The 13,941-nt window shown below is 38.1% G+C and overlaps 1 protein-coding gene across 1 annotated transcript; it reads left to right on the forward strand.

Moving 5' to 3' along the window:
- The first annotated feature begins 1,701 nt into the window (after positions 1–1,701).
- LOC149815558 (uncharacterized) lies at positions 1,702–10,904 on the forward strand. The gene is made up of 12 exons (XM_089990571.1): positions 1,702–2,076; positions 2,474–2,775; positions 3,202–3,325; positions 3,975–4,135; positions 4,183–4,501; positions 4,641–4,851; positions 5,026–5,151; positions 5,436–5,629; positions 5,783–5,839; positions 6,017–6,436; positions 10,521–10,715; positions 10,899–10,904. Exons 1-12 carry the CDS (start codon positions 1,702–1,704, stop codon positions 10,902–10,904), a joined length of 2,490 nt encoding a protein of 829 aa, XP_089846697.1.
- The last annotated feature ends 3,037 nt before the right edge of the window (positions 10,905–13,941 follow it).

Below are 13,941 nucleotides of genomic sequence, written 5' to 3' on the forward strand. Positions count from 1 at the left end.
AAAGAGATCTTGCGACGATGATTAAAGTTGACGCTAGAGGTAACAACTAGTAGCAATAGAAAATATTCAGATTGAATCTTTTTCAAAGGAACAGTAGGCACTTGGGGAATGTGGGTCTTTACAGATAATGCTTTGTGCAACAGCCAACTGCCACAATCGAAAACTGCACGTTTTGATGTTGAAATTTAAAGTCGGCACAACACTGACGATGGAAAAAATCACGATATGTGGTATGAATTTGGACAGTGATTGTCAATTAACAGAAAGTAGGCCAAACTGTTTCTTGTATGTTATGCACATCAGTCAAAATTGATAGCAATGCATTGCTTAGCTTTTTAAATGATAAACCAATTAAGAGGGTTTCATGTGGTTGAAATTAAAGTGGGAAATCCCTCTTGCATATACAACCGCTCTCCCCTCATGCTTTCATCTCATTTTTCAAACTTTTGCTCTGTCATTGAAAGATTTTCAGGGTAAAACAAAGAATTGCTTATTGTAGATAAATTTCTTGCACATCTGAATTAAAGTACCAAGAAGATAAAACACAGGAGAGAAAGTACCGTAGATATATATATATATATCGTTGCTACCTCTGTAACAAATATCCTGAGATTTATAAAAATCTCGTGATAATATCGGGAGAAATTGCCTGAAAGTTTAAAACGACAATTTCTTGCAAGATTTTCAAACTGTGACAAATATTATGATATTTACAGTTTTAGCAGATATTTATCACGAGATTTTTATTTTTAAATGTGTTTTATTTATATTTTCTTATAAAAATTAAATTTTTTTATATTTTTTAATTTATTTCTTATTGCCCAGATTTTGCCAAAAAAAATGCAAGATTTTATGAAAAATTTTAAAATCTCCCAAGTTTTTGACTCCGGAGATTTTGCCTTTTTTAACTTTTGTCACTATGGTTGCTACCCTCGTAAGTAAGAAATCCTCTAATAAAAAATATAATATTTTTTATTTTAATGTTTTTTGCATATCTGACCCTCCAAATGTGATTTACATGTTTGGGTTAGTGGAAATTAGTCCTTGGATCATGCTATTCCAATGTATATGTAAGATTTTGCTGGGGTTAAAAAATCAATGGCTTATAATGTATCGACTTTTTAAAACTCATAAAATTTTATTTTTATGTCTAAAATATGATTCAAGAGTCTATTACTACTATTTTGACCATGTTGAATACATTTGTGGAGTTAGATTTGCTCAAAATAACCTCTCAAGTTTCTTACCCATGAGGGTGACCAATACTCTCCCATGGGTAAGGAACTCATGGGATATATCTATGTACTTGGCATTGCAGGCTATGTTATTAGTATCTGTGCATCAATACACTACAAGCCCAAATTGGCTAATTTTTAATAAATATAAAAATACTAAAAATATTATTTTAAGATTAAATAAATGGTTTTAACACATGTCATGTTATGATTGACACATAATAACTTGTTTTATTATTTTTATGCCGATATAGAATGATATCGATATCGGCCAATACAGCTGAATCGATGGGAAAATGACTTAGGGCCGATACTGATACTGACAACATTGATTTTAGGAACTAGATCTTGGATCGTCCAGTGAGTAGTTTTTTTAGAGCTTCAAAAATTGACGAGTCAATTAAGATGTGCATATGTGACATGCTGAATTGACTTTGGAAGATGCATAGCACAATTTGAAGTGAAAATGGGCAATCCCGAGACTTTGAAAGATGCATATGTGATGGCCGAGCTCTTAGTAGATACTCGACACAAGACCTTCACTTCATCAACCAAGGTTGGGAAAAAACTGGACCATGAAGGCAAGAAAGAGGCTCGGCACGACAACAAGGGTGAGACATCGACCCAACACCACTTCAACAAGAAGCATAATTACAAGACGTACAACAATGACAACAAAGGGCGGGTCATGATTTGTTGGTTATGTGGCGATAGACATATCGCAAGGCAATGCTCAAAGTTTCTCGTGAAGGACGACAAACAAGTCAATGTGGTACAAGCAGAGAGTAGTAATACCGAGGTCATAAAGCCTCGGATAGGGGCCATGCAGACCATGAATGCGGTCAGAAGTTGTGTAATAAAAAGCATACCAGTCAGCAAAGAACTCATATATTTGGAAGTCATTACAAATAAAAAGTCTACTACGACAATGGTAGACTCCGGAGCCACACATAACTTCGTCTAGCGGGAAGGAGAAAAGCGGTTGGGCTTGAAGCCCGGGCCAAAGCAGAGGACCATCAAGACGGTGAACTCTGAGGCCAAGCCCATCCTTGGTGAAGCAAGGGATGTGGCTATCCAAATTGGAAGTTGGGTCGACAAAGCCAACTTCTCAGTGGTGTCATCGGATGATTGTTTGCATAATTTTAGGCATAGAGTTTTTTTGCAGCCAGAATGTAATGATGCTGCCGAAGGTGAACTCATTGACAATCATGGGGTCAATTTCTTCATGCATTGTACAGTGCCTTACACTTGGAGGCAAGACTTCAATGTTGTCTGCTATGCAATTGAAGAAAGGTGTCAAGCGGGGAGAGCAGACATTCTTAGTTACTATGCACACCGAAGAAGGGAAGGTTAAAGCAACAGTGCCACTGACCCTTGCCCCACTGTTGGCGGAGATTCAAGAAGTAATGTCTCTAAAACTGTCAAATCATTTGTCGTCGAGACACGCGGTCGACCACAAGATTGAATTGACCGTGGGAGCAAAGCCCCTTGCCATGGTCTCCTATCTCATGGGACTAGCTAAATTGAAGGAGTTGTGCAGGTAGCTGGATAAGATGTTAAAAGTAGACATTGTTCATCCTTCAAAAGCACCCTTTAGTGCCCCTATGCTCTTTCAGGTAAAACATAATGGTTCTAAAAGGTTATGTGTATATTACCATGCATTGAACAAGGTCGCAATGAAGAACAAGTATCTGTTACCACTGATAGCGGATTTGTTCTATCAGTAAGGCAATGCCCATGTCTTTTCGAAGCAAGATTTTCGATCAGATTTTTGGCAGGTGAGGATTGCAGATGATGACGAGCTAAAGATAACTTGTGTCACTTGCTATGGTGACTATGAATTTTTGGTGATGCCATTCGGGTTGAGTAATGCTCTGGCCACATTCATGACATTGATGAATACGATTTTCTTTCCTTAGTTAAACAAGTTTATGGTAGTCTATCTTGATGACATTATGATCTACAGCAGCAGCATGGAGATACATGTGGGACACTTGCAAACAGTGTTTCAGTTACTGAAGGATAATGACCTCTATGTCAAGCGAGAAAAGTGTCCCTTCAGACAGAAGGAGATCAGCTTCCTTCGTCACGTTTTGGGGCATAGTTTGGTGCACATGGATGGACAGAAGATAAAAGTCATTCAAGAATGGAGTCCACCAACCAAAGTGCTAGAGTTATGGTCATTTCTTGGTTTGAAAAACTACTATCAATGATTCATCAGCAAAGCCAACTTTTCAGTGGTGACCTTGGACGATTTTTGGATGATTTTGGGCATAGAGTTTCTTGGCAGCCAGAATGTAATGATGTTGTATAAGGTAAACTCATTGACAATCATGAGGTTGAATTCGTCACATACTGTGCAATGCCTTACTCTTGGAGGCAAGACTTCAATGTTGTCTGCTATGGAATTGAAGAAGGGTGTCAAGCGGGGAGAGCAGACATTCTTAGTTGTTGTGCACACTGAAGAAGGGAAGGTTGAAGCAATAGTGCCGCCAACCCTTGCCATACTGTTGGTAGAGATTCAAGAAGTGATGCCCCCAAAACTGTCGAAGCGTCTGCCCCGAGACGTGAGGTTGACCAAAGGATTGAGTTGACCCAGGAGCAAATTCATCTGCCATGGTCCCCTATCGCATGGGACATGCTGAATTGAAGGACCTACGCAGACAACTAAATAAGATGTTAGAAGTAGGCATCGTTCATCCTTCAAAAGCACCCTTTGGCGCTTCTTTGCTCTTTCAGGTGAAACATGGTGGTTCTAAAAGGTTATGTATGGATTATCTTGCACTAAACAAGGTCACGGTGAAGAACGAGTATTTGTTGCCACTCATAGCGAACTTGTTCGATCAGTTAAGTAGTGCTCGTATCTTTTCGAAGCTAGATTTGCGATCAGGTTATGCCAAGTAAGGATTGTAGATGGTGATAAGCTAAAGATAACGTGTGTCACTAGTTATGGTTCCTATGAATTTTTGGTAATGCCATTTGGGTTAACTAATGCTCCGGCCACATTCACAACATTGATGAACAAGATTTTCTACCCTTATTTAGACAAGTTTATGGTAGTCTATCTTGATGACATCATGATCTACAACAACAATATAGAGAAACATGTTAGGCACTTGCAAACAGTGTTTCAGGTGCTAAAGAAGAATGACTTCTATGTCAAGCGAGAGAAGTATCTCTTCGGACAGAAAGAGAGCAACTTCTTTTTCCACGTTGTGGGGCATGGTTTGCTGCGCATAGACGGGCAGAAGATAAGAGACATTCAGGCATAGAGTCTGCAACCAAAGTGTCAGAGTTGCGATCATTCTTTGGTTTGGCAAACTACTATCAAAGGTTCATCAAGGCTACTCTCTCATTATTGAGCCCCTCACGGATTTGTTAAAGAAGAATCGGGTATGGATCTAGATAGGAGCCTGCCAATATGCCTTCGATGGCTTGAAGAAAGCCTTGGTGAGGGAACCTGTGTTGTGGTTGTCGGACCACACAAGACCCTTTGAAGTCCATACAAATACTTTAGACTTCGCCATCAGTGGAGTTATCATGCAGGAGGGGCATTCATTTGCTTACGAGAGTCAGAAATTAAAGGATGCAGAGAGGCGCTATACTATGCACGAACGTGAGATGACATCCATCGTGCATTATCTCAAGACATAGCAGCACTACCTTCTGGGTGCCCAGTTCGTCGTCAAGACGGACAATGTCGTCATGAGCTATTTTTAGACATAGAAGAAGCTGACGCCCAAGCAAGCTCGATGATAAATGTTCCTAACTGAGTTTAACTTCGCTTTAGAGTATAAGGTGAGGAAGACCAATGTGGTTACTGATGCTCTGAGTTGTAAGGCTGAACTGATGGCTACACGGGCAGAGCCTTCGAAAGTTCACTTAGAGGGTGCATTGTTGGACTGTATCCATGAAAGTATGCATCAGAACACAACGGTGCAACACCTTGTCTCTCTAGCACAAGCGGGAAAGACTCAACGATTTTGGCTACGGGACGACCTCCTCATAACAAAAGGGAGACATGTCTTTATGCCGTGGTGGGGAAGCCTATGCCATGAACTACTTAAGGAGTGTCAAGATATACTATAGGCCAGTCATCCAGGACAGGAGTAGACCTTAGCACTCCTTGAGCGCGGTTACTATTGGCCGCAGATAAGAGATGATATGGAGAGGTATGTGTGAACGTGTCTTATCTGCCAGCAAGACAAGAAGACCAACCAGAAGATTGCTGGCCTCTACCTATTCTAAAAAGTTTTTGGGAGAGCATTTCTATAGACTTCATTGTTAGTCTACCAAAGGTAAATGGCTTCAGCTCCATCCTTGTGGTGGTAGATCATTTCTCTAAGTACGCCACCTTCATCCTAGCTTCGAAAGAGTACCTTGCAGAGAAGACTGTAAAGTTCCTTGTCAAGCATATTATGAATCACTAGGGTGTATCAAGAAGCATTATGAGCGATCGTGATGCTCGCTTCATGAGCAAATTCAGGCATGAAGTGTTTTGGTTACTCGGCTCTGATCTGCTATTTTTAACAAGTTTTCACCCACAGACGGATGGGCAGACAGAGCACATCAACAGACTATTGGAGCAGTACCTCAGGCACTTTGTTAGTGCCAACTAGAAAGACTGGGTGAAGCTCTTGGACATAGCCCAACTCTGCTACAATCTTTAGAAGAGTGAGTCTTCATGCTACAACCCGTTCGAGATAGCCACAAGGCAGCAACCACTGAATTCGCATACTCTAGCCACATAAGAGAAGGAAAGGTCATCCTTTGCCTAATAGTTTGTTCGAGACAGACATGAGAAGACTGAGTTGGCGAAGGCATTTCTACACAATGCGACTAGGAGGATAAAGAAGTGGACGGACAAGCATCATCGGCTTGTCGAGTTCCGTGTTGGGGACCAAGTGTTGGTGAAGCTTTATCCGGATAGCACAAGCATCTTCCATGGATGGCACCGCAGATTGATCAGAAAGTATGAGAGACCATTCACCATCACCAAGAGAGTGCGCAAACTGGCGTACAAGCTGAACCTGCCCCCAGACTTCAAGGTGCACCCGGTGTTCTACGTGTACAACCTAAAACAGTTCTATGCGGACGAGGAAGATCCAGAACGTATCATGCCACAACGCACTCCTATCCTGCAGAGGGCCCCGACAACACAATGTGCTGAGAATTGTCTCAACATGATCCTTCCTCATAAGGTCAACTACTTGGGCAAATTCAATAAGTATTTTTTGTAGTGGGAGAAGACAGCGAAACTGATGTGAGAGTCAGCATTTCGAATGAAGAGCCGCTATCCAGATGAAGTCAGGGCTTACAATGAAACAGATGGCACCGAGGGCGGCACATGATTTGAAGATGGATCATGTTTCCTTGTAACCTACTTTCTACAGTTGTGTCCAATGTCTATTTTGCTTTGGTTGAGTCATGATGTAAGTGTTGAGTCACTTATAAGTTTCTCTGGGCCAACCCTTGTACTTTGGTTCAGGTTGATCAATACACTGATGTGTTAACCCATAGATCTGAATTGTAATGAGCCTACGGGCAAAATACTGAATGAATGCAAATGCATTGAGCTTTCTTCGTTTACTCACAATGTGATTACCTTCAAGTGATTGTAATTTTTCTTCCTCTCTTCTCTTTCACTCTCTTGCACTCTTTATACTCAAAGCTTCCGCAATGGCAAATGAGCGACCAAAAAGGCTTGCAACGGTAAGGAAAGACTGTCGTGCCACACTGGCTTATTGAAGAAATAGGCTCATGATAGTGTACACCAGAGCAAAATAAATGGTATTATGAATTTATTTGTATGGTAAAAAATTAATTATAAAGTTCTAACACTTTATTAACCATTGATTTTTACAGCTCTTAAAAATACTTTTAACTTATCTTAATCACATGATTTAAAATTTTAATCCAGGTAGATCGTATCTATCGGAATCTTTTAACTATCCAATCATGTGATTGGACGATTTAAGATGAGGACATAAAGGGGCATTATACATATTACATATACAGAAAGGGAATTATTTTGCTCCCTTTTTTATTAGGTCACCTTTAGTACCTTCTAAAAATTATAGTTTTCTGAATAGCCAGAAGTGTTTATCATTACTTCTTTTTTAAGAAAACATAATTTCTTTCAAATTGATGTGACTTAAAAATTAAAATATTTTATCATGAAATTTAGTACAATGTCAACTTTTTTTTATTTCTTTAAAATATTTAATTGAACATAAAAATGCTCAATCAGATACGTGTTGCAGTAAACAAAGATAAACACATTTAACGGTTTTGGATCAAACATAAAACACCTAAAACTATAACGCCCAGTGGGGCTGATTTCAGGCTTTAGTGGTGGTCATGGGCCAAAATCACACTTTTAGGGCTGTCGTGAACGGACGCTAAAAGTGATTTTTTTTTTGTTAAATGTGCGCCCTCCACTGAGTACGCACAATCAGCGGATGGCGTGCATCCGCTAACAATGGACGACTTATGTCATCCAATGTTACTCTCTCTCTCTCTCTCTCTCTCTCTCTCTCTCTCTCTCTCTCTATATATATATATATATATATATATATATATATATATATATATATATATATAATGAGCAAAATCCTGGACGGCTTAACGTTGAACACCACTTTTTCATCATTTTTTTGCATTTTTGGGTCTTTAGATCCGTCAAGAACTGCCGTGTTAAAGGTTGTTTTGTGTAAAATCACATGTTATCAGCAGCAGGTGCACGTCCAATGACAGTGGACGACATAAGTCATCCACTCTTACGCCTTACTATATATATATATAGTAGAATTGGAAATATGAGAACTATGTGAACCATGATTTTCATTGATTTTTTCCTTTTTTCTTTAATCTGATCGTACGATCTACATGCTTGGTTTTATAAGAACCTGCTCTTGAATCATCCAAATTGAAGCATAAATGAGATTTTTTAAGCCTTTAAAATCAATGACTCATAATATTCATAAATATTCAAGCATTCAAAATTCACATTTTTCATCAAAAATATACGATCCAATGATTGATTCTTAACAAATTCACCATGCCAAGCACATCCACATGATTGGGTTCACAAAAGAAAAGTAATGAAAATGCCTATATTTTTAGTTCTCATATTTTAGTTTATTCTTCTGTTCTCATATTGTACCGACTCTCCCTACAGAGAGAAAGAGAGAACACGGTCCACATTTTTCTATGACTTCACATCACAAACGCAAAGTCTAAATCTCCAATGCCTCTGCAATCTCCGGATGGTCACTATCCCTCAAGCCACGTTTGGTAATTAAATTGAAGAGGTAGTTAAGAAGCAGTGCAGGATTCGTGGAAAATGAATATTGTTCACATGATCAAATTATAGATATTACAAGTCAAATCAATAAGGAGCTATGTTATCTCGAAAAAAGAATCATATGAGCTTGTCATTTTCTCTTCAAAAATATTAATATTTACAATGGGAAAGAAACACCCCAAAAGTTTCCATCTTCCTGCTACACTAAGTCATGGATTGTGGGTCTTTTCCTGGCTACTGTATTGCCACGTGTCCCGTACTTTACTATGGATTGGATGCATGGTGTTATGTCATCATCCACGTTTGCTACACTAAGTTATGGGTTTTAATCTCTAGAGAGCCTGCTGCACCTCTGGCACCCGCCCTCTCATCATAGAGTTGCATACCACCTGGGTTCGAGCCGAGCTTGGGCTGGCCCAGCTCAGTTGGTTTAGAAAAACTGGTTGTTCAAGTTCGGCTCAAGCTGAACACCTTTAGTTTAAAAACTTTTTGGAAGTTTTGAAATCCTAGCCAGTAAAAATACCTTTTATAAACAATTGATGAATGTTGTGATTAAAACCCACACCACTTTCATGGGTGACCAACCACTTACCCATTAAGGCAAGACCTCTCTTTGTGCACATGTCGATAATACATATATGAGCCGAGCTTAATCGGGTTTGTCAGGCTTATCCAAGCTGGATTGTTTGTTCAAGCTCACTTGTTTATGCATACCGAGCCTAAGCCCTTGTTTAAGCTCAGCTCATTTATTTTTTCGGATGAGTTCAAGCTGATCCTAAATGGGTCAAGCCTGAGGTAGCTTGGCATAATGCCCTACCTAATAATGTGGACGACCCCTGCGGGGCTGACAAACTTCTTGGTCATCATTGTATAGGGATTTCTTGCCTGCAGATTGGCTGTCTATAATCAGTGTCTAGTTTTCCAAATCCTTGATTCAGCATTATTATTGAATGTCTTCAATAGAACCACTTACAGAATTTCAAGGTTGAGATCTAAGGCCTTCACATAAACTCCCCATGAATGACTCGCTAGACCTATATACAACGTGCATGCTTCAAGTATATATCTCTATAATCATATTATACAATTTAAACAATGCATTTCCCAAGACTAAAAATCGAAACATTCAGTTTTTTGACTCCTTAACTCGATTAAGCTCCAAGCTCATTTTTGCATAACCAGCAACTGGTCTACACATCAGTTTCTCTGCTTCTTTTAGCATCCTTGTTCATTTTCAAAAAAAAAAAAAAAAAATATATATATATATATATATATATATATATATATATATATATATATATATATATATATATATATATAACGTGCGATTAATGACATCGATGAGGAGTAATCCCATACATACTCATCAATCTGAAAATATATCAAGAATGGCTACAAGCATTAGTGCTGCTATTAAAGTTGCATCATCTGGTGCCAGTCCTTTCACTAACATGTATTTAAATAATTCAAACACTTTTTCTTTTAGAAGGAAAATTTTATTCATATAAATAGCATTACTACATCATTGTATACTACATTCACAGTTCCCATACACCGGTCAACAATGTAAACCATATTAACAGCAGCACAGCAACTTGACAATTGCTGCATTTTTTCCCTGATCCAGTTTATTGGCTTCTTTTGTTTCTCTGCATATCATGCTGTGGACCTTCTGTATGCTTGAGACAGCCAGATTTATCGCCATGTGACCAGCACCCAGAACCTCCATTTGAAGTCTCCTCGGCCAGCCCCCACGCCCCTTGGATGAGTTAGGAGCAGGTCACGCGGGCAACGGTAGTGGGTTGTTGGGACCTATTTCCAATATTTGATATGCAATTCTCTGTGACATTTGCACAGTACAAACAAGTGCACAAAATTTTCTACTACAAGTTCGCACAGACCGCACCTGCTGGCCAGATGGAATTCCATTAGTTTCATGTTGCATTCCGTTCTGACTTTGTCTTTTTTTTTTTTGGAAGAATAATATCATTGAAGCAGCAAATGACAAACCAAACGATGAGATATCATTTGGTTGCCAGAACAGCTTTCTTGGGGACATTTCATCAGACAATTTCTCAATTCTTATATCTTTGCAATTGATAGAGTCTGATGCAAAAAGAGGGTTACGTGAATGTGTAACCGTAAGTAGTGGGTTAGTGGGTGTGGGTGTGAGAGTATGTAAACCACGTGTGATGTGGTTCCTAAACTTAAGGAGTCAGTTTCCTATGAATTACAATGCGTTAGTGGGGTAGTGGCTCCTAATGAGAAGGAGCGGTTATGAGTATGCTTTTTATCTCTATATAATGGTCCTGTAGCCTGTACGTTTTAATTTTAAGTTTTTACCTTGTGTTAAACAGTTTTAGTATTAACGTCTCCCACAGTTAGATTATCTTTTGTAGTGTGTATACTGCGTGTTTCACGATATTTTCAATAGTTTTGGTATCAGAGCACCAGGTTCGATTGAGCTGGGCGTGTTTGATCATTGCAAAGATCGTTGTCAAAGTTGGATATTCAAGTTGGTTTGTAATTACGTGGTGTAATTCATGATGTCTAACGGTACGAATCTAAACTCTATAAATCTTTCACATGCATTGGTACCTATTTTTAATGAAGAGAATTATGAATTTTGAAATACTAAGATGAAGGCATTTTTCATCTCTCAAGATCTTTGGAATCTAGTTGAAAATGGTTTTGTAGAGACAAAGCTCAAAGGCAACAAAAAAGGCAGCAACTGAAGTAAGGGAGTTGCGCAAAAGGGATGCTAAATCCCTTCTCATTTTGCAGTAAACCGTAACAAAAAGTATTTTTTCTTGAATTGCGACAACCACCAAGCCAAATGAAATGTGGACTGTTTTGAAGGAAGCCTATCATAGAGATAGTAAGGTAACTACTGTGAAACTCCAAACACTTCGTAGAGATTTTGAGACCCTGTTAATGAAAAAAATGAGTCTGTGCAAGACTTTTTTTCTAGAATGTCTACTACCATAAATCAAATGAGAATATTTAGAGAAATAATTAATGATAAAAAGGTAGTAGAAAAAATCTTACGAAGTATACCACCAAAGTTTGATCATATCGTCACAGCTATAGAGAAATCTAAGGATATGAGTGATTATTCTATTAACAAATTAATGGGGTCTCTTTTGGCACATGAGGCTAGGTTGAACAGGTCAACCGAGAAAAGTATTGAAAATGCATTTCAGGCCAAGGTAAAAATTTCTAACAAGCAAGCAAGTGGCGAAGGATCCTTGGAGAACAAATATGCAGGAAGAGGAAGAAGTAGAGGTGGATATCGAGGCCGAGGTCGTGTCGTGAAAGATCTAAAATGGGTCGGCACAATGGAAATAATCAAAAGTCGACTTATAAAGACAAACAATGCTATTATTGCAAGAAGTATGGGTACGTGAAAGCAAGGTGTTGGGAGAAAACAAAGAAGCAGGTCAATGTCGTTGAAGAACAAGAACAATGTAATCTTTTCCTTGCTCAATTGAAAACCAAGGCTAATAATATATGGTTTCTAAATAGTGGTTGTAGTAACCATATGACAGGTGAAAAAAAAAACTTTTTCACAATATTGATGAATCCATGAGAATGAATGTTCGGTTTGGAAACAACAAACAAGTGCAAAGTGAAGGCAAGGGAACTATTGAAGTTGACGTTAAATAAGTTAATAAAAGAATGATTCATGATGTTTATTGCATACCTCATTTATCATAAAATTTATTGAGTGTTGGACAATTGATTGAGAATGGTTATGCACTTAATTTTTATGATGGAGTATGTGAAATTAGAAAAAGAAAAATAGACAGTGAACCTCTCATCAGAGTCAAGATGGCACCTAATAGAATGTTCCCTCTTGAATTTACACACGTGAATGATGTTGCCTTGATTGGCAAAGATGATAGGTCTTCGCATCTTTGACACTTACGGTAATGAACATTTACACTATAATGGGCTGAAAATACTAAGAACCCAAAACATGGTTTTGGAGTTGCCTAGTGTAATATGCAATGATGGAGTGGGTGAAGGGTGTGTACATGAGAAGCAACATCGTTTGTCATTTTCCATCGGAAAGGCATGGAGAGCCAAAAAGCCTCTTGAGTTAGTTCATGCAGGCCTTTGTGGGCTCATGAACACTCTATCCTTGAACAATAGTAGATATTTTTATTGCTTACTGATGATTTTACTTGCATGAGTTGGGTATTTTTTCTTTCTAAAAAATTAAAAGCATTTAAAAAAATTTAAGAGTTTAAAGTTTTTGCAGAAAAAGATAGTGAGCATGTCATAAAGTATCTACGTACAGATAGAGGGGGAGAATTTCTATCTAATGATTTTGAAGATTTTTGCAAGAAGAATTGAATTCGTAGGTAGCTAACAGTAAGGGAAATATAAGAGCAAAACGGTGTAGCTGAGCAGAAAAACTGTACAATCAGAAATGTCAAGGAGCATGTTGAGTAAAAAATAACTCTCAAATGAATTTTAGGCTGAAGTAGTTAACACAACAGTATGCTTACTCAATATATCTCCAACAAAAGTTGTGCATAACATGACTCCATATGAGGCATGGTGGCAATGAAAGTCAAATGTGAGTAATTTAAGAATTTTTTGTTGTGTTTCTTATTTCTTGATCGATTAGTGATTGTAACAAGATAGATAAGAAAAATGAGAAATGCATTTTTGTTGGTTATAGTGACACAACAAAGGGGTATCGATTATATAATCCAACAACTAAGAGTGTAATTATTCATCGTGATGTTATTTTTTATGAATTAAGCTCTTAGAATTAGAATCAAGATGCAGATAGGTCAAATATGGGAGGCATTCCCCTTGTGTCTGATAAGACGTTAGAAGCTTCAAGAAATGCAATTGTAAAGACCAAGTTGGTGAAAGAGGCAATAATATCAGAAGCTTCAACAAGCATCTCTCAAGACAATGGTGGTACTGAGGACATAGATACACCACCTAGAAAGGTAAGATTCATAAAAGAAATTTATGAATCTTGTACATTTTCTCTATTGGTTGAAGAACCTATGTGCTACAAGGATGCTAGTGGGAAACACGAATGGGTAAGATCCATGAAAGAAGAAATGGAAGCCAGTGAAAAAATGATACTTGAGAACTCGTAGATTTACCCATAGGTCAAAATGCTATTGGTGTGAAATGGGTTTAGAAGGTTAAATATAATGCTGACAGAAGTGTGCAAAAATACAAGGTAAGGTTAGTCATTAAGGGGTATGCTCAAGAATTTGGAGTAGATTTTTCAGAAACTTTTTATCCTGTTGCACATTTTGAAATTGTTAGAATTATTTTGGCATTAGCAGCTCATATGAAATGATCAGTTTTTCAATTTGATATAAAGTTTGCATTTTTTAATGGGTTCTTGGAAGAAGAGGTCTATGT

The sequence above is a fragment of the Nuphar pumila genome, chromosome 15 (assembly GCF_984573655.1).
Source record: "Nuphar pumila chromosome 15, dmNupPumi1.hap1.1, whole genome shotgun sequence".
In the NCBI taxonomy this organism is placed as follows: Eukaryota; Viridiplantae; Streptophyta; class Magnoliopsida; order Nymphaeales; family Nymphaeaceae; genus Nuphar; species Nuphar pumila.